The sequence below is a fragment of the Primulina huaijiensis genome, chromosome 2 (assembly GCF_012295235.1).
Source record: "Primulina huaijiensis isolate GDHJ02 chromosome 2, ASM1229523v2, whole genome shotgun sequence".
Taxonomy (NCBI): Eukaryota; Viridiplantae; Streptophyta; class Magnoliopsida; order Lamiales; family Gesneriaceae; genus Primulina; species Primulina huaijiensis.
This window is the reverse complement of record NC_133307.1, coordinates 30,327,805-30,349,385: the sequence shown is the minus strand read 5'-3', so window position 1 is coordinate 30,349,385 and position 21,581 is coordinate 30,327,805. Positions and strand designations below refer to the sequence as shown.

The following is a 21,581-nucleotide window of genomic DNA, read 5'->3' as shown; positions in this document are numbered from 1 at the left end:
TTGAGTTAACTCGAAAAATATTTGATTTATAGTAAATTATCGAAATTCGAACCGAACGCTAATATGTTTGAACATTTTTTCAAGTTGAAGTCAGCCCGAATTTGTTTGTTCGATAATTTACGAGTATCTCGCTAATTTTAATATGTTATTAATATAATATAATTTTATATGAAATAATATATTTCGATGTTTTCGAGTATTTATCGTGAAACAATAGTTTGAATAACTTGTGAATATATTTGAATATTTCGAGTTGAACTAAAACTTAAGTTCTAATTTGCTCCGAATTCGACAAAAAAAAAAAATTATTCTAGTTTCGAATTGGACTCGAGTATATCTAATTCGAGTTTTAAAATTTCTTCATATTCGATTTGTTTACACTTCTAAGTTTGGACATATAATTTATATTTAGTCAAATTTAATTTTTATAGAGAAATTTTGATGTTACTCTTCGGGTTACCCGGACCCTTTTGGTGAAACCCGAAGGATAGCATCGAAGTTGCCGATTATATACCTCAATTGTACGTGGACGTAATGAGAACTGACAATATCGATGAATTTGTGTATTCAGAGCAAATCTTCATATACATCCCAACTCAAATCTATTCATCAAAATTAAATACTTTAGTCCAAATGCAACTTGCTAGTTTCTTATAAGTGTAGGTCTCTTGTAAAACGACCTCACGAATCTTTATATGTGAGACGGATCAACTCAATCGATATTCACAATAAAAAATGATACTCTTAGCATTAAAAGTAAAACTTTTTCATGAATGACCCAAATAAGATATCCGTCTCACACAAATTTTTGCTTCTTATAAAACGTGGAATTTGATCTCGAAGGTAAGACATGAGATCCATACATGTTATTTTAAACTCTCTTACTATTACCGCTCTAGAGCTAGTAATCATCTCTTGACTACTACTGTTGAAAATGAGATCATAAATGTAAAATTAGTAGATAATTAATATTTATCATCTATCATCACCTTGATATGTAAAATAAATAATAAAAACGACGAGGCCATCATCGCCTTCCCATGTTTGGATCCATCCCTTGATTGAGTGAATGCGAGCCAAACAGATCGACGATCGTATGGATGCGAGAGGTTTAACAGTTTATTATCAAACGACTGACTACAATCAACGAGATATAAGCTAAACTAACGCCAGTTCATGGAATCATTAAATAAAAACATCCATCAAATACATCGGGTCAAGTTCTACTTCTAATGATTCAGTTTCAGAGTCAATTGTTTTTAGTAAAGATAAATATGCATGCACGTTCGAGAGTGTTCTTACCATGAAAATGAAAGTTGGGTCTATTTGTTCATTGATATGAAAGGCAGTCTATAACTCCCTCTAAACTTTACTATAAGCGAAGCCGGCCAATTATCTCATCCTCATCACGTCATATTTGGAGAAGGGAAACGTATATCTGTGAAAGAATTGGCAAATGCACGAGTGTATAAGATAGCGAGATATGGAAGGCAAAAAATTTAATAATAAATACAAAACTTGTTAAGAATAGAACTCCCAAGTATTACTCCTTCAATCATTCGTAAGAGCGGATCAAACTATCGAGCAGAGGCAATGGACAAAATATTCTTCTTTCCTACATGTGTATTACAAAGTAACTCCAAGGCAGATGCACAATAAGCGCAAAAAGGCGACCCATAACAATAGGAGAACCCATGCCAGTGATTTGTGCAATAGAATGTTTAAACACACATTCTTCATTTGTTATGAGTTTTATGAGTGGCCTACCGCTAATTTTAACCACTAAATTAACAGAAGGACCAACCCAGTCAAAATTTTAAAACATTTAGAATTAAATTGGGAACATTGAAACATTTGGGACCGAATCGGAAAGAGGCCAAACATTTGAGATTAAACCGGTCTATCCCTGCTTCTCATTACCAGATGTATTCATATGTCCGGCTTAAAAGAACTCGGTGGGTCTTATCCAGTTATCCCTGTTTCTCATTACCAGATGTATTCATACGTCTGGCTTAAAAGAACTTCAACTAATGCCATGATCTGATTCGTTTCATCCTCTTAGACAAATTTTGGCATCTTAACGATATAAAACTTTTGATCATCTACTATTAAATAATATTGTACTAAATTATTGTTACCAAGAGCTCTCCTACCGCAAGAAAAATGGAGTATCATATCAAGTTGGATACATAAGACAAGAAGAAATAACTTCATTAACATGAGAAAAAAACATCAATTTCAACCTTGATGAAATACTTGCATCAATGCGTTGTCTATCAACAGATCAAATTGACAAGTAAAATAACTTGATATTGATCAAAATAGAAAATAAAGTAAAATAACTTGATAACTCACCTCCAAAGATGAAATGACGAGGAAAGATTCGCCTTCTTAATAGCATCATGAGATTTAAATTGAACTCGTGACACAAGAAGAAGAATTTGCGCCACTCGATGAAGTTTCATTGATCATATTTCTATTCACAGCGTTTCTCATTCCAGTGCCTGAAGAATCCACCACGTCATTTGCTAATGGAACATTACCAGGTCTACTGCCATCTCTTGTTTCAAGGCGCTCCATCAGGTGAGATATAGTAGCAATTCCAGCACTCACCTCTTTTCTAACCTCATTACCAATCTCTGTCATGGAACCAGTTCGGGAAAACAGCTTTTCCTTCCATCCTCTAGTACTTTTGGTAATGGACTCTTTGTATCTTACACATGATCAACATAAAACAAAGTTCAGAATCCACAAGTTCCCAATAATAGTTGAAACAAACTAATGAATAAGATAAAAAAGAACAGGGATCTAAAAAATAGAACAAGATCATGTTATGCTGAAATTTATACCTTGTCGACACAGCATTGAGTCGAGATTTCCAAGAGTCTGAAAATGACAACTCTGAGGGTCCTGCTCTGTCTTGATTTGGCAAAAAAGCTTGCCTCACAGAGCTCCTAAAAATGGATCATGGAAAATCAAAACATAGAATATTAAACAACTTTCATCCAAATACTAATTAACCAGATACATGATACTAAATAAGCAAAAATTTAAAATGCTAGAAAGTAACACCACCTATTATCACTAGGTATTCCATGGTATGTACTAGGAATGACCGGAGATCCAAATGCTGAAGCCAAAGCTCCATCACTTTGAAGAGGAGACGTATGTGGTGGTCCTTCATCCCGAATAGAAGTTGGTGGAACATAAGTATTAGTTTCAGTGGCTGCTGTTGAATCGTATTCTGTTCCAACAGAAGCAAGGGAAGCTGAAGTCTGACCGGTAGAAGATGCATTTGGATGAGATGAAAACACTACAAACTGTGGATGAGCATGGGCAGATGAACGAATCCTTGAGCCCTCCCTCCGAGCAATGAGGTGTGTCCTCCCCATGGCAGCAGCAGCAGTCAAATGTTGGATAATGTGGTCCTCAAGTACTGGATCATCAACTCCTATTTGTAACTGCTTGGTAGAGAAGTCATTAAATACCAACAGAAATATAAGTCCTGATATATAGATGATACGTAAATGAATAATGTAGTTGGACAACACACATCCTGCAGTTCAAAATCCCCCAGGGTGGGATGTTGAAATATGGTTGCATTCCTCCTTGATGAAGTAAACCTTAAATTTCTCTCCCTTTCCACTGCTTCAAGCAACTCTTGGCTGCCAAACAACAAAATAAGATGTCAGATAAAGATGCCCAAGGAAACAATTCAATAAAAAGGAACTCGACTGAAAACTGAGAATGCATGTCAGAAACAAACCTGGAAGGATCTTCCAGACTGAAGGGTTGCCAACACATTGGACAGTTAGAACTTCTTTGACACCTATTCATTATTCAAAGAGTTAATTTACTTCCACCCTAACATCCTCATGAATATGTTTATAGACACAGATTTACATTTACTAAGGCTTTTTTTGGGAGTTGGGATTTGGAAGTAAAAGAAAGGAAAGGAAGGAGATTTAAATTTTGGTTGTTTGGGAGATTTTGATGGAAGGAAGAGAAAGGAAAATGTGTTTAAGATTTAAAGGAAAAGTTTCCTTCCAAATGTGGGTCGGTGGAAGTGGAAGGAGAACTAAAAAATTTCTTTTCTCTTCCCCTCCCTTTCTTTTCTCTCCCCACTTCCAAATTAAGCCTAAATCTCAGCCTCGTACTGCTAGCACAAAGACTAACCTCTCGCAACCAAAATGGATAAATATTTCAAAGAAATTGCTCTTGTTAAAGATTCAATTATAATTGGACTTAGTTATTTAACAAGAGAAGGATCGAGGTCCAAGTTAAGGAAGCCCATAGCTAATTACAGTTCACATGCAAGGGAAGGAAGGGGGAGAATAAAATATGAGCACGGGGGAGTGATAATCATTCAGTTATTTTGTTTTGAGAGTGTCATAACTAGCTTAAGCTAGGGAATTGCTAGCAAACTGCTAGGGTTTCGTACACAGAGTTTATTGATGGGAAAATATTTTAGTTTCATTTGTAATATAAATTTGGTTCTTGATTTATGGTTGCAACAGTTTTGTACGAACATATTTTGACGAATAGCATGCATGAGAAACTACCAGAATAGCAGAATCGTTATCATCGACTAGGATTTTACTAAAACCTACTTTCTTATGTCAAATTGCAAGCACCGAATCAGTTTTTAATTCAGTAAAAATTGGATTAGATGAACTTCAAGTTATAGAATAATCTATGCATGACAAATATTATCATAATTCAAAAGCTTTCCATCAACAACTAATGGATTCACTTAAATTGTTGATCAAATTTGGGAATTTCCCAACTTTCTGTTCAATTTATCAATGGTACCATGATATACCAGTTCTTGACAAATTACTGTTTACAGGTCCCACAACAAAAAAACAGTCAGGACAAGTTACCCATAATTTGCAAGCAACTATAAGGACGTTAACACAAAGCAACCGCATGGACAGAGGATCTCAAACAGATCGATTAAAGCTCACAAATAGCAGTGAAAACTAGTAAAACATTAAGCAAATCAACTACAAGTTAATCAAAGAGCAGGCATTTAGGCAGCCTAAGCTATATTGATAAAGCTCGCTCATTATGGAAGACTGCCAATCTATTTCAAGGTTTATTCCGCTTTTGCCTTACAACCACCCACACAAAATGCATGCCTTTTTAGAAGCAATGGATAACCAATGTGGTTTACTTACTAATATGTTTGTGTATGTGTGAAAAAATTCTGCTCTTGTACATTTTTACTTCTTATTCCCCACAATGTGGTCATTGTTTTTAACAATGGCAGGCAGCATTCAGCTGATATGTTACGGTGTCCAAATATATGTAAACCTCAAAGATTTACATATGATAACATACAAACACAAAAGCTAAAACTTAATCCTATAATTAGGACAAAAATGCACGCATACAATAGAGTACCATAAAACCACAATCCAAATCCAACCCACAAACAAGCAGCAAATGCATACCACTCAAGAATGCATTGAAGGTGGAACTCATGCTTGCAGCTTGTCACCTGTAAGGCATGATTCCAAAACTATCCTAATAAGGCTAGCATAAAATATAATCAATGGCCAAAATAAATAATCTATTGGCATTTCACCGAGGAAGGATCGCTGTCACAAAAGGCCTCAAGGCATATGCTGCAAGCATCATCACAGACCTCCTGAATCCCTCCTTCTACAAAAGCCGCTGCTGATGCCATGTGACTCCCTCCATTCTTGACCTCATCCAATTGCAAAACCTTAAAAAACAGCAGAGAAAAGAAGAAAGAACATGTTTAAAATCAATGCTAGCAAACTATAAACAAAAGGGCCATTTAATATCTTTTTGAATATGTAAATCATGAAGGGTCTTCTGCAAATAATTTGGCACGTACGATTTCTCAGTTAAGTCATAAATGTGAAAACGGCTGGAACTATCTCATCATATTATAGTTTTTGTTTTTGCCAAATTGTATTATATTATAGGTTTTAAACCCCAAATAAAGTTAAAATGCTGAATTAAAATCATGGAAAAAAAATCAATTCTAGCTATGCAACAAGCGATGATGATTCCCATCCACATAAATACGTTTGCATGATAGTAATGAAAGAAACTTTCTATGCGTACAAAGCTATTAAAAAAAAAAACCCCACGACCCAACAACCTAAAAAATCACCAGTAATCAAAACCCACAAATCGAAACTAATAGACCATAAATTTCAACAATCGCACATCATTGATATGTGATTCAGATCGGAGAATTTTGATTACCATAGTATCGCAAATTAAAAGCCTTACCTCCATGGAAGAAGAAATATCCAGGAAAAACAATTAATGGGTCAAGAATTTGGAACCAGAGCAATAAAATCCAACAAAGTCAGCGATTGATTTCCTTCTGATGCCACAAATTATGCTGAGGTCCCATTCAAAAAACCTCAGAGAGAAAATTACAGAGACATGGTATAGATATTTGCATAAAAGGAAGAGAGGGATATGGGGAATAGATCACGTTTTGGCATATTAAATCATTATGGTCTTTTTGTTAATATTAAGAGATACCTTTAATTCCCCTAAAAAATATATCTTTAGGTTATGTTTGGGCGAGGGTTTGGATTAGACCGAGGATTTCATGGGATTGAAATTCATATATTTGAATTTAATTTTTTTTATGAAATTTTCAAAATTTAACCCAATGTTTTGAAATGTGTTGCCTAAAATATTAGAATTTCAGATTGTAAAAGGGAAAACAAATATTATTCTACATATATTTTGAAACTGAAAATATTATTATGTAATGACAAAATAATCATGTCTAATTCACAATCAAATAAATTTGAATTTTTATTTATTTAAATTGGATAAAACACTTGAATATTTATAGAAATAGACCTACCACAAAATATTGATGATTTTCTAAAGAGAAAATACATATCATATTGAAATTCGTACATTTGAGTCTTTTTTAAAAATATTTTTGACATTGGAAAATGAAAAGTGTTTAAGTGAGCAATTATCGACTATTAAAAAAAAATTGATACTCTAAAGAATTTATCATCATTCTCACGTTCATTGCAAATCAACCATATGTTGTTCTAAGTTTTTGAAGCATTGCTTTATATTTCTATCTGATCATCAAAAATCTATCGTGTTGTCTGATCATTCTTAAATTTTTTATTTTGTGCTTTTGACTGTTTGTTTATTTATCATTATAGGTATGCTATCAATCCTGCTATTCATTGAGTCCAACATAATATACACGTATTAACAAAAGTCGTCAACTATACTTAGCTAATTGAGAATAAGAGTTTAGCTATTAACCCCACTCATGAAGTCACTTGTTTTTCAGAAAAGTACTAAAATTTTCAGATTTGTTTATTCACATTCTCTACATGTCTCAATGATCATAACATTAGATAATACAAAACCTAATAAACCTTCATATGAGTTAGATTTTGGGGATTTTGTTATCCTCAATTGGGTGAATTTCTCCCGCTGGCTTCTGGGTCGTAGGTACATATGACTAAATAAAAATAGATTTCTAATGCATGTTCATCCTACATTTGGTTCTCGCAAATTATTAATTGTTGTATTTTATTTCTTATCCTATAAAATAATATTTCCTTCAATGAATAGTCACTTGTCGTTTTATTAAATGAACCAAACCGGTCCAAACGGTGTGCTAGAACAGTCCAATACATAACAGTGAGTCTGAGCTATGTTATATGTTAAAGACTGAGATTTTGACATAACTTAATTTCAAAAACTAACTCAATGAAAAATGATTGTCTAAATTTATATAAAACTATCAAGAATTTAATAGGAGTCATTTAACAAAACTCATTCCATGTAGCACGGTAAAAGCCGAGTTTTGGGAGTTTGATGGAGTACTATTTTGTACTCCTTTGTCATAGTGTGATGTTCAATCATCCAAAACAAAGGAGGATTTTTGGCCGAAAAGGCATACAAAAAACTCGTGCTTTCGGTGGAGACAAAAGTCCATGGAGGACATGGAATTTGGTTTAGGGCCACCCAAATTTATTCCTATGGTCCATGCATGATGCATTACAAAAAAAACAGACAGCTCTTTCTTCATAGAATCACGAGGCCTAGCTTGCATGTGTTGTATTACTTCTGACAGAGCATTCAATGAATTCATTTGAGAAATCGTCCAATTCATTGCAAAATTATTCTCAATTAATTCATCGAAAAAATTTATAATATTTCAACATCGACTACCAGTCTACCATGCACTCCTTAAACCATCTGATCCATATAGAGCGATATGATCATTAGATCAAGTACGAGAGTTTGCTCGAAGAATAACTACCCAAAGATCGTTACGTGATCAAATGTACGTGTTGGAATATCAAATAAGGCTCCGATATTTTGAATCATAAAGAATTGTAAATTAGCTTAGATTGGATTTTGACTCTCTGATTAGTAAAAAGAATGGTTCTTGGTACAATAATTTATGTGCTTTTAATCTTTCTTTCGTCAAAGTGTCGACAACCAAAAATTTCTATTTTTCCTAAGATTGATATCTCAAAACTATAATTTGGAATTCTCTGGTTACGTTGTATTTGGATCGAAAATTTTGATTTGAGGAAGGGGTTTAATTTTAGTAAGAATTTGAGGAATGAATTGATAATTCTTTACAACTACATAATTTAGAGTATATGAATTTGAAATCATCTTGATTAAATCTAGCCAAACAACTATTAGTTGTGCTGGATGAAATGATTTGATTTGGAAGATATTTGAAGAATTGATTTAAAATGACACTCATTTTAGGGATTTCAAATATATCATAACAACCTTTGCATTTATATAATTAAGGGTGTGGTGAATTTAAAATACATCCAATATAAATTAATACAAACAATTAAATAGATTTTAAATCCACGGATTTGGAATTCATAGCTTCAAAATTCATTCATCAAATTACAATCCCGATGTATTTCAAACAACTCAATCCAAATGAACATTTAGAAAATTTCATGGACGCATTGTTCAATTAAATCTCGCTCGTAGATGCAATTATTTTATATAAATGACCCTCGATGTGTACTTATAAGTATCACATAGGATTAAACACTTGTCGATATTTATAGTAAACTACAAATAGTGCCAAAATTATAACGGATTACATAACAATTCAAACATTATATATTTGTTATTCGAACATGGTCATATATTAATAGTTCGTCTCCTCGGAATTAAATAACATGTGAAATATGAAATATGTTGAATTATGAACATCAATGTATCGAGGACGTGTCACTCTAACCAAGTCCCGTCAAAATATTGTAGATTTGCATTAGATTTTATTTTGGTGGGGTGAAATTAAATATAGGGAAAGTACAACAGTGGGGTGTCATTTCAGGTCCTTTTTGCATGTGAATGGTGGAAGTGAAAAATTAGATGAGAATACAATTTAAGATGGGCCAACTCACGGTCACCGGGGACCATCGCACCATTCTGCTCCTAACCATCTCTGAACCCACCTGGACAACCACCATTTAGACCTCCCCACACTGACCCGTCAATTTCCCACAGTACTACAATCTTTAATTATCAACTCAATTTCATTCCACAAAGTTTTACTTTTCTGAAAAAAGAAAAAAGGAAAGAGGATTGGGAGTATGATAACACATTCTACTGGCCAGATTTTATGTTGTTACACCGAATAAAATTCACTCGATACAGTTTTCACCGCGCAGATTAAATGGGTCTTCTTCCAAAAATATGGGTCGACGCCATGTTTTGTAGAGTTCGTGGTGTATTGCCTACCTCAGTCGGTGGAGCATATATACCATACCATGTTCATCATTTTGATGTGATTAGATAAGAAAACTTGTAGAATATTAATTTGATGCAGAATAATTTGGTAGGATTCCACGAGCGATACTGTAAACTTGGGTCGAAAATGTATGGAGCAAGATGAGTAAATAAAATATGTAAAAACAGAAAAGAGGGATGGATATTTATAAATGTTGAAGCTCTGAATGTTATCTTATGACATGTTAGTACTTGTAAAAAGAAAAGCATTTAAGTTCGTTGGTGGATGTTTCAAAAATTTTATTGAGCCAATGGGTGACATTCCTTCTCCCATGTTCGGAAAGTGTTCAGTTCCCTCTTCCATATACGGTTTTCGTTCCAATTTAGCGGAAACAAGGTAAAATGCAGTATTGTAGTTAAGGTAAAATTAGGGATACGGAGTATCAAGAAACAACCGAAAACCATACTATATAAGTCACATTAAAAACCAATCAATTGAATTTTCCAAGAGCATAATTCTTGATAGCAATATTAACTACCACATCTTTTATACATATATATACACAGAAGATTGTCATTCAAGCAGATAATGGCTCCCCAGCATATTTAATCCTCTGTACAGCATAATAATGTCGAAGAAAAAAGAAATGTTCAAATATTAATGAGATTATTATTATTACATATACATACATAAAATAATTTCCCCAGTAAATAAAGCGGTGAACTTTTATTTTTATTGGTGTAATGTTTCACTTCTTTGGGAAGAACTCCTCCAGAAACCAGTGCTGTAAAATTTATCACACATCTCCTTTTCCAGTTCCAGCACTTCTTTGTTATCCAATACCGATTCCAGAGTATTAACAATAGCGATGGGGCTTGATACCGGATGAATTTGTGGCTCCTTCTCATCACAGCCGCACTTCCTCGGCGGCAGCAGCCCTTTCTTCATCAGCCTGCGGCGGCGCTTACGCCTCAGGGCCTTCCGGCACAGCCCTGCCGGAACCTTGTACACAGCCAGCACGAGCAGGTTGACAATCCCGCAGGGACAGCAGCAGCACACCACGGCGCATTCCGCCGTGGTCCCGCCCGCCAACTCCGCCAGCCTTACCTTCCTCAAGCCACCCCGCGATGAGTAGTCCGAGTTCTGCAACAGCGGCTGCCGCCTGTCCACCATTGAACCCGGCTGGCGCAACACGACTTGCCTCGTCATTTCGATTTCCTCTTCCTTAATTCCGCTGTTTTTACAAATCCCAAATTCTTCCCCACGCGAACACAGCAATCAGCTTCTTAACTTCCCCGAAATCCTTCAAGATTATCCCTATATTCAAAATAACAAAAATCCCAAGAAAAAGACTCATATATTCTATTAACCAAATGAAAAGATCGATCCAATGAACAAAACATAAAGATCGAAAATGAAAAATCACCTGGAAATTAAATGTCAAAGTATTTCGCTACAAAAAGTGGAGAACAAGCGATGAGCCATGGTCAGAGGCAAGGTAGAATCGGCGGCGGGGATATAGAAAGAACACGGCCAATGTTGGTTGGAGGACGGGCTATTTTCCTTCTCTTGTCGGATAATTTAAGGAGTCCTCCAAAAAGACAGGGAAATTCTTTGAGCGTTTTACACTCGGAGTTGATGAACGGTTCCCCCTATTTATTTAAGCTCTCTTTTTTCCATCATTATATACAATATATAGATAGATCGAGAGATATTGTTTTGGGTGCGGAGAGAGCTGCTAACATATGATGATTGTAAATGCAATGTGCGTGTGGATTTATTCGGGTGTATATCTAATGGTCCAAATATTTACGCATGGATCCACATAAAATCCTCCATATGAGCCGTTGGATCAATGGATATATTTGCAAGTGTGTGTGTATTTGCATTAATATATATATTTATTAACATATGGTCATGCTACATGTACGATATGGTTATATATTAAATTACGAAGTGCATTTTTTCAATAACTTGCTTTTTAACTTTCATCGTATATATATCATTTTTTATTAATATATATATTCTGAAAAGATATTAAGGATGTGGTTATGACAATGAACATGTTTTGGAGACAATAATTTTTTTTCAAATATTTCTCAATTTAATTTTTTTATATCGTCTTTATTTATGAACGATAATTACTTTTCTTCAGTTGTCAATAAATTGGATAACTTAGCAATTATTCGGACACTTGGAAATAACGAACAAATTGTGAAAATTTGAGAATTTTCGAGATATTTCCTACATCTATCAGGATACGGATAGTGAGATCATGATTTGTTTCTTTCGGTTAATGACTCTACAGACACTTGTCAGTCAATGCAAAGCGGATTTTATTACCCATGTGTTTCACATTTTTTGGGAGATTATTATTGATTGATTTTTACTATCAAATAGAACTGTTTATTTGTGGAAACACTACGATCCACCAGTGGATCTAGACCATTTATTGGGCTGGGCAGGGCAGGGCCACACACAATGCACGGTGGATGTCACACTGGGTGATTCTCAGTATCTTAACTTTCATGGGGTCCGATCACATATAATGGAGACGATCTTATATATATAATAGAGACGTAAGGGCTATGTTTTGTTAATATAATATAGATTAGAGGGAGCAACTCTCTTTTTAAGTAATATATATATGGGAAAAACAATTATATAAATGGTGATGCTTAAAATGGTCAATCTAATTCAGGCTTGTTCATGTTCGATCTCTCAATTTTACTCATGTGCTAATTTAATATACCTCAAGTAGGTTATGTTGTTTATCGTATTCATGTCTTTGATGTTAACTCCTCCCTCAAGATTTAACGGATCGAACATGTGAGGATCATATGTTTTCAACTAGTCTAAATTAAAACGATGAGATAATAAATAAAAGTGTCGCTAAAATTTAATTATCTACGCATTTCAATATAATCCTCAATTTTACTCATGTGCTAATTTAGTCCCTCGAGTATGTTTACTGATGAAGAAATTAATGTTCTGGATATATATGGTCGAGACAATTAAACATACTAGGAGGACTAAATTGGTACATAGATAAATTGAGGGACTTAACCGAGAAGACATCTAAATTATTATTTTGTGTATTATCCCATTAAATATTGAATAATATATAAATTTCATTAGTTATCGGTTGGATGAGTTGTGTCTTAATATTTAATTCATGAACTGTATGGTATAAATGAAGTTGATAAGGTAATATATCTGGAAGTTTTAATTGGTAGGTGGTGCGGGGGGACATGTATACGTGAGGAGAGCGAAGTCCAAGGGAAGTAGAGGCAGACACACTGTATTAATTGGCTTGAAGATTATCTTGATATTTTGTGGGATTCACATTATATTATAATATAAAATTATTCCTATGTCAAATATATTTTTAAAAAGTACCTCTTTGATTAGAAAAACTAATATTAAAAAGGTTTATATCATATTTGTTAGGATGATAGATAAATTTAGAATGGGTGAATAAATTTTTTCAATAATTTGCAAATATTAAGAATTTGGTCAGCAACACTGAAATAATATCTTTGTCCGTTGAGAGAGAGTTCTCAATAAGTCTACATAGAATACTGTGTGGAAATAGACTGACTGAAACTATTCAAATAAAATGACTTATCAAAAATCAGTTGGATGGACTATCAAATGAAATGTAAGATATGTGGATTGAAAAGTAAATTGACATAATTTTGTTTCTCAATGTTCAAACATTTCAATACTCGATCCTACATCACTTTTCCTTTCTCGCAGAAAGATTGTAATAAAAGGCTAACGGTTACAAATGTTGGAATTGTTCACTTTATCAGGACTTACCACACAGCCTAACTAAAATACTTAGTAACTTTTCTTACCAAAACGACAAGTTAGAATTCTTACTCTCAATTACAAAGATTTCACAAATAAATTCTAAGCACAAATTGATCCTCAAATTATCATATTTTAACTTGCCGACGTCTGTTTGTTATCGGTTTGATTCGCATAAAGCTCTTTCAAGAAGATACGAGAGATCAGATAATTCAGATTTTTCGAATAAGAGATTTAAAAGTTTGTCAAACTGATCTATTTATAGACTAATTTGCACAAAAATCATATTTTTAAATCATATATCCGTTTTCAAATACAGATATCGATGGTGTCAGCATTTGAATTCTGACATTCTGTTGGGATATATGACTGTTGGTACGGAAAACTTTATCTGATATTTTAGTTGATATCTGATTCTTAATAAATGATATTCTTCAAAAAATATTTGGATTTGAGTTGAATGATCGACTGACATAAACTACTATCAGTTTGCCTCCATCGGTTTGGTAAAACAAGGAATATATAAAACTTAATTAATACACAATGATACATACGTTTAATGCATCATAACACGAATCTGTCTTGATTTTCAAACTATATATTCAACTTGTTTTTCTCATGATTTTCAATTATATAAGCATTTGTTGCAAAATAATTGAGACCCACTATGTTGAAATCTTATCTCAATTATATATGATTTAAATCGTTTTAAATACTTTTTGTTAAATTAATTTTCACATCCATCGAGTATCATTTTTTTTTTGTTTTCCCTTTATTTTGTTTTTGCAGAGGTGTACCCTTATGGAGGCTACTGGCTAGCCAACCCATACAGGCTATATATAATTATCTATTTGGGTTTATTATAGTTTTAACGGGCTACAAAATCTCTAAATTAATCTAATAATGTTGAGATCATAAAATTTATTAATTTATAGAAATATTAATTAATAATTTATTATTTTAAAGATTTTTTTTATCAAGCAAACATAAATTGAATTAGATAAAAATTTATTGTGTTACATCAATATATGTATCATATTCTTTAAATTAATATAAATAAAAATTCATTGTACATGTATATTTATAAAAATAAAAAAATTTGTTTTTATTAATTCAATAATATTTATTATATTTATTGATATCAAATATAATGAACTATATTAACAGAACAACAATATAATTAAATTTAATTATACACCATCTCGCTATTACATATGATTGTTCGACGTATAAGTTTGATTTACGATTAATGTTCACTGCATCGATCCGTACAAGATAATTGAAAGAAATAAATTTGGCATCATTGGACGTATTCAAATACGTACTTCTAATATTCGTTGGATTGGGACCGATTAATTAGGTAGCATAGAAATGGGCGGAGAGGACATAATCAATGAGGTACTTGTAATTAAATTTGAGAGGAGTTCTCAAGTTCAAAACTCAATTCTATCTACCAAATAAAAAAAATAATAAATGAAATAAATTCATTAGGAAAATAACACAATTTTCCTCAAGTTCAAAACTCAATTCTATCTACCAAATAAAAATAATAATAAATGAAATAAATTCATTAGGAAAAGAACACAATTTCTACGTACAAGTTTCTTTCTGCATAAAAATTACTTAATAAAACTAAAACTACCTAACCCTACAGATGTATACATACACATAAGCGAAGTATACAGGAACAGCAACCAAGCTGTATTGCCTTCTACATGTATCGAATAATTTATTCGTTCTATGTAAATTACTTATACCCCCTAAGATTCTTATGTTTAAGGATCCCTTTGTACATAACTTGCCAATTTAGGGGCATCGCCTCTAAATTTTCATCGTTTTTTTGACCAACAACACCGGTCGGAATCGACAAATGCATACGGTCACGCCCTTTCTCAGCCACGGAGTGCTCCACCACGTCGTTGGAGAACCTCACCCTTTTCTTCCCATCTCTTGCTTCACCTAATTAAAAAGTCCATGCAAAATATATTAATTAACCACAAAATGCCCTTCTAATTATTTCCCAATAGTACAAGCAGGTACGCGTATATTTATTATTAATTAACCACAAAATGTCCAGTGGGAGGAATCGGAATTTCGTGGACAGAAAACAAAATTTGAAAAATTCTGGGGCAAAATCTTAATTTTAAATATCTATAAAATTGTTTAAGAGAAAATTAATTTTTAACAGAATGTCATAGTATTTATATTTATTTTTTAATATTTTAACAAATAAATAAAAAAATTTAAACAAGAGAATTAGTACCTGTCGAATGCTTGATTTGGGATTCCATCTTCTTCATGAAATCGGAGAGAAGGCGCTTGTGGGCTTGCATGGCTAAGAAAACCACGCTGCCGGAAACTGCGAAAACTGCCATGAAACCTGCTCCCAAAGAATTCTCCATCTTTTTTCCCAGCCCCTTTAATTAAATTTTTATTATTTTAATATGTGTTCAAAAGATCAGAGGATTGATATCCTTAATTGGGCGAGACGTTACAAGAAAAAAATGAATCATTTTCTTGGTTTAAATAGGGTACTGATGAAGACGAGATCAGGAGGTTGAATTTGAAGGTGGTTTCGATGAATAGTGTGAAAGGGAATGAAGAAAAATTTAATGTCGCAGTTGACAAAAAAGAAAGGATCTTCATTGGAGGAATTTTACAGTTTTTCAACGTCAAATGCCATGAATGGATGACAAAGGAGTTGGTTATATTTGATGGTTTCAAACCTAAGAATTTTGTAGGACAATGATTAAATTGTATTTTCATGGTGCTAAAATCAAATTAAGGGGAAATTACAATTTTGGTTATTTGTATTTATTTTTTTTGCGATTATGGTCCTCTTGTTAAATCGTCAAATTTCAGTTTCCATTCGGTATCTTTTTTTTTTTCATGCTATTTTGTTCAACGTTCAGCCGCGACACTGACTTAAAATCAATTCATGTTTACGTGTGTAGCTCAACATCAATACCACCTTTGAAAGAATACAGAAATTATTAACAATTGAAATATATATGACTAAGAATCAATTTCGATAACATAAATTATAAAAATTGCAAAAACATAAAAAGACAAAATATTGTAATTTCTCTTAAATTAATTTTAAGCAAAATCGTATGTTATGAGTCATATGAATATTTGAAAATTCAAAAGTATATCTTTTCAAAAAAATCAAAAGTATATATAGATAAAGATAAATAAATATTTTATTATGATACAATAGTTATATATAGATGATATACAAATTTATTCAAATATATTTGTATGATAATTTCATAAAATAAAAATGAAATTTTTTATTTTTTTTTATTTGAGAAGAGGGGTATAAGATACATCAAAGATGAAGTTCTAATATTAAAAAGACAAAGATAAAACATGTTAGTTTTCAATACGTGGAAAAGTATACAGCATAAACTACATATTAAATTAGAGGATAATTGCATTCTTCACGTTTAGTTTGGTCATGATGGGGGGCTTATCACCTGAACCATCGAGTATGAGCCACGAGTTCCAGAGTTTATATTTTTAGCATTTTTTAAATACTTTTAGAAGAAAAAAAACGGAAATTAAATCAAAAATTGAATTTTTTATGTATTTATATTTACTTATATGTGATTTTTGGTACACTGTGTTTCCATTTTTTTTTTAAATTTATTTTTCATTTTGATGATTTTGGTCATTTTCTTGCAAGTTTATTTATTTTTTCTATAAGAGTGTTTACATAACACTAAAAACGTTAATGTTATGAATAAAAATGTTAAAGTTACAAAAAATAAATAAAAAAGTAGTGGACTAAGACCGAAAATCACAACAAAAATTTTTAAAAATGTTAAAATTACAATTTTCTCATCACAAAANAAAATATTATAATAAGGTCCACCACAACCGAATTATGTGGAGTTAGTCGCTATCATTTTGCACTAAAAACGTGAATTTTCTTTGCACTAAAGGTTGGTCAAATTAATTTGGAGTGAGTCGCTATCATTTTTCCTTCACATCGGATAGAGAAGCGCAAAGGATCGGAAATGTAGAAAAACGTGAATATTTCCCAACTAGAGACGTGCTAAGAAATATACCAAAACTCATTATATTATTCATTATAATATAAAAAAAACTATATAAATAGATTTATAATTGTTATTTCGAGGAGTTGCAAATGGTGACCTTTCTCTCTTCTAATGAGCTTTCAAACTGATACCAGAAAATTCCATTAGGAATGCGAAAATGAATTTTTTTTAAATTATACTTTAATTATCAAAATAAAAATATAGATTACATACACACAAAATAATAGCCATTATTATTTTGAAACCCAATTAGTGACATAAAAATTAATTTAACAAATATTGAAAGTTTGATCAATAATTAAGTTAATATTGAGAGTTTGATCAATATATTTTTCAATGTATATACGTAGCAATTAAATATTTTCATGTCACGATATTAATGTCAATAATAGGTGAATTTTGATACTGATAAAATTTAAAATATAATTAAATTAAAATCTGGACGAAAATAATTTAAAAAAAAAAACTGAATAGGAGGTTTTTCTATATTAATATTGGATAGAGATTATTGCACGAGAAGATAAAGATTCGACCGAGTTTCTCATTCACCTAAAATTGATTTCGATAAATTAAATATATTGGAAGTTATTTACTAGACGTAAACTCCATTTAACTAATTTAAATAATTGGATAAAACTAGCGCAAATCAAACTCTTGCAACTCAATTTCCTACGTAATTTAGATACATGTCCACTTCACTTGATTAAAATGATGGAATATCGCCATTCGTCTTGCCAAATATATTTTTTAAAAAAAATATGTAATTTCATTTTCACGTGGTCTAAGATCATTATTGTAAGTATAAGCATTTCAAAAATATTAAACGCAAAAAAATTAAATAAATAAACTTTAATCTAAAAAAGGATTCTAGAAAAGTAGATGATAATCATTTTCCTTTTTTTAAAAAAATTTATCTTCTCACAAATAAATATTGTCAATTCTTACTCTTGGATATAACATTCGTTTTATCCCTAATTAGAATAAATAGATAACGAATACAAGGTCACGTGGCGTACATATTGACTTCATCATGTCTTTTTTAGTATAAATTTTCCGTAAAAGAGAATGATTGATGGGTTCAGTTATAATAACTCAAAGTCAAAAGTACCTCGTCTTTACTCTCATTCATGGAGTAAGTCTCTTTGAGATGGTCACACAATTATATGATTACGAGATGAGTTGTTCCGATTTATAATTATCATGAAAAATAACATTTTTGACAATTTAATATTGCGACAGGATTTGGATTTCAGTCTCGAATAAGTGTATATAAACAAACACTTGTGACACGTTATAAGAAATCAATAATGTATTGCGCTTATCCACTCAGCACATCTTGAATAAGCGGACATGATTTATTCACTCAACACACGTACCATGTATTGAGTGACTGAAGACATTATCCATATAAGTAGCATATACCAATCGAACTTCAATGAGTAAAATTGCGATGGGTTTGCATAATCATGGACACTTTGAATTTAAATCGCATTCGATGGATTAGCTTGGCATAGTAACATGCAATTCATATACATTTCAACTATACATATGTGGATGACAAATATTGTTCTAAATAAACTTTGGCAAAAGTCACAATATTGGTTTTGTATATTATTTGTCTGTATGCAATTTTGTTCATTTATATTGTCAAATTTCAGTTTTAATAATGTATATTTCAATTCTAAGCAACTTTATTTATTTTTCTCGAGAAAACTAATTTTGTATGGTACACATTAGCGTAACATAAATTAAAATAATGAACTGATACTTAAATTTAACAATACAATTGATCGAAATATAAATATATAGCATATAAATTGTAAATTCCCCTGCACTTTAAACAAATTTTTTGTTTGTCCTGTTTTGAGATGGAAATTTACTTATTTGGAAACTTTAAAATTTTATCAAGATATGGTTGTTAACAAATAAAAAGAAATTATAACATTATCAATCCAAAAATAGAATGAAGTGAAACTTGATACCACAAATACCNCGAAATTAAATAAATTTATTTTTTAAAATCATTTTAAAAACGTGACTGATAAATAAAATAAAAAATCCATCCAACTAAATGAATTCTTAATTAATTATGTAAACATTTTCATTAAATTAAATTAAATAAAATAAATATCACCTAAGTTCAATTAAATACAAGTGAGCTTTTGTCACAATACTTTAATTTCTTGTTGCATTTGCATCCCTTGAAAATATTTACACTGAATATATATAAATTTTTTTGAAAAAAAATACTACAATTATTGATATTTTTAAATATGTGGTTGTTTGGTTCCGCACTGTGACAGAGGCCATAGTTGGTTGGAGAGAAATGGGCATGACATTTGTAGTTGCAAACAATGTACTGAACTGGGGACGAAATTATCGTTATATTTGATGTTTTAAACTGTATTATATTTTCATCGAACAAATTTCATTTAGATAAGTTATTAAAAATTAAATATTTTAAAAATTATGGATGAACAAAATAAAATTAATCATTTATAAAACATTGATTCATCTTTTTATTTAATTAAAAATTATCAATATATTGTTTTAATTATTTATAATGTTCGGGACATTGATTTCTCTTTTAAAAATAGATGAATCAAATGTTTTATTAATAATTAATTATATGTTGTTCATCCATGTTGTTTAATACATTTAATTTTTAATAATTTATGTAAAAAAACTTCTTTGATTAAAGTATAACATTATTTAAACACAAAGTGTAATATATAATTTTATCCCTAAAAGCAATGCTCGAGATTTTAAATGATATAAGATACTTTTTCGAGTTAACTACTAAATCGTCGAATATAAACTGGTACGGTGGTCTACGCACAAACACACGCACACATGATATATATATCTCTACTTCTCTACTATCTTATTAAAGCTGAGAAGGCTTTAAAAACCGCTTCTACTTAGGACACCAAATTTCTTGCCTCTTTTGCCCTTTTAAGAGATGCGAAGAAAGATAATCAAACCCACCGAAATTTATGAGCCTATTTCTTTCTTTTTCCCCCTCCCTCTCCACTGGCTCTAATCTAAGCGTGTACGAAACCCTGTGTGTAGAATTGAATATAAGAAAATGGGGTGTGGCACAGGATTTTTCAAGATTAGTTCAGGAAGATCGAAGAAAAAGTGAGGTGGAGGTACATATAAGCATCTCAGATATTTTTGCTTTACCTTCGTAGATTCTGCTTCCCTCTGCACCATCTCCTCCAACATATACTCGGTTGAAGCCTCGCGAAACCGAAAACACCACATCCATTGGTGTTGGTGTCCTGTCTGCCGATTTAAATTCACTTTCCTGGCCAATAAATCATAAGTGTCCTGTGGTAAGTTCGCAAATATCTTCCTCTCAACTCTCAACCGATATGATTGTTATTCGTTTCGAGTTCCGCATTTCAATACTGAAATTTCAATGTTGAATTTGATTGATGTAAGCTATTTTTTGGTTGAATTTCAGCTTCTCATTATATCCAATTGCGTTTAATGTCGGGTTGAAACGACATGTTCGAATTAAACCAAATTGGTTGTTATGGCTACTAGATTTTATATGTTACTGAAACAAATTGGTTTTTATGAATGCTAGACATAAATTTGTTTCAAATAAAAAATCTGTACGCATAATCAAATATAAATTTGTTTCAAGCAAAATATCTGTATGCGTCAGTTTTGAAAAATTCACTACATAATTAATTCACTTTGGCTAGCCCATTGTTACGCCGAAATGTTTGAAAAACTGACCAAATAAAATTTCCATTTGGTAGCCAAAACACTTTACCAACATATTTTTTGGTGGTTCACGTGTTCATGTGAATTAACAAATTGAGTTTGTCATATTTATTTAAGCTTTAGAATCTTTTGCTTTTCATGAATCAAGTAAAATTTTTTTTTACTTTCATGAGGTTGTAAACTCATGAAAATTTAATATATTAGCATCGTATCTT

The 21,581-nt window shown here is 31.7% G+C and overlaps 2 protein-coding genes and 1 long non-coding RNA gene across 3 annotated transcripts; all 3 read right to left on the bottom strand.

Annotated features, from left to right (window-relative positions):
* Positions 1 to 1,143: 1,143 nt before the first annotated feature.
* On the bottom strand, positions 1,144 to 6,508 carry LOC140971527 (E3 ubiquitin-protein ligase RHF2A-like). The gene is made up of 9 exons (XM_073433834.1): positions 6,271 to 6,508; positions 5,591 to 5,731; positions 5,457 to 5,503; positions 3,767 to 3,829; positions 3,554 to 3,665; positions 3,076 to 3,461; positions 2,850 to 2,954; positions 2,356 to 2,713; positions 1,144 to 1,438 (listed from the first exon to the last, which is right to left on the bottom strand). Exons 1-8 carry the CDS (start codon positions 6,274 to 6,276, stop codon positions 2,410 to 2,412), a joined length of 1,164 nt encoding a protein of 387 aa, XP_073289935.1. The 5' UTR covers positions 6,277 to 6,508; the 3' UTR covers positions 1,144 to 1,438; positions 2,356 to 2,409.
* A 4,108-nt stretch (positions 6,509 to 10,616) lies between these two features.
* Positions 10,617 to 11,398, bottom strand: LOC140961520 (uncharacterized). The gene is made up of 2 exons (XR_012172365.1): positions 11,178 to 11,398; positions 10,617 to 11,068 (listed from the first exon to the last, which is right to left on the bottom strand). It is a non-coding gene; the product is annotated as an uncharacterized lncRNA (long non-coding RNA).
* Positions 11,399 to 15,105: 3,707 nt separating this feature from the next.
* On the bottom strand, positions 15,106 to 16,225 carry LOC140961512 (uncharacterized). Its single transcript, XM_073420088.1, has 2 exons — positions 15,828 to 16,225; positions 15,106 to 15,523 (listed from the first exon to the last, which is right to left on the bottom strand). Exons 1-2 carry the CDS (start codon positions 15,964 to 15,966, stop codon positions 15,312 to 15,314), a joined length of 351 nt encoding a protein of 116 aa, XP_073276189.1. The 5' UTR covers positions 15,967 to 16,225; the 3' UTR covers positions 15,106 to 15,311.
* Positions 16,226 to 21,581: the final 5,356 nt, after the last annotated feature.

Coding starts and splice junctions, on each gene's coding strand:
- LOC140971527 (XM_073433834.1), bottom strand. Junction 3,666..3,766: donor AGTCTGGAAGATCCTTCCAG/GTTTGTTTCTGA, acceptor GTTGTTTGGCAG/CCAAGAGTTGCTTGAAGCAG. Junction 3,462..3,553: donor GGGATTTTGAACTGCAGGAT/GTGTGTTGTCCA, acceptor TCTACCAAGCAG/TTACAAATAGGAGTTGATGA.
- LOC140961512 (XM_073420088.1), bottom strand. CDS start 15,966: ATGGAGAATTCTTTGGGAGCAGGTTTCATGGCAGTTTTCGCAGTTTCC. Junction 15,524..15,827: donor CCAAATCAAGCATTCGACAG/GTACTAATTCTC, acceptor CTTTTTAATTAG/GTGAAGCAAGAGATGGGAAG.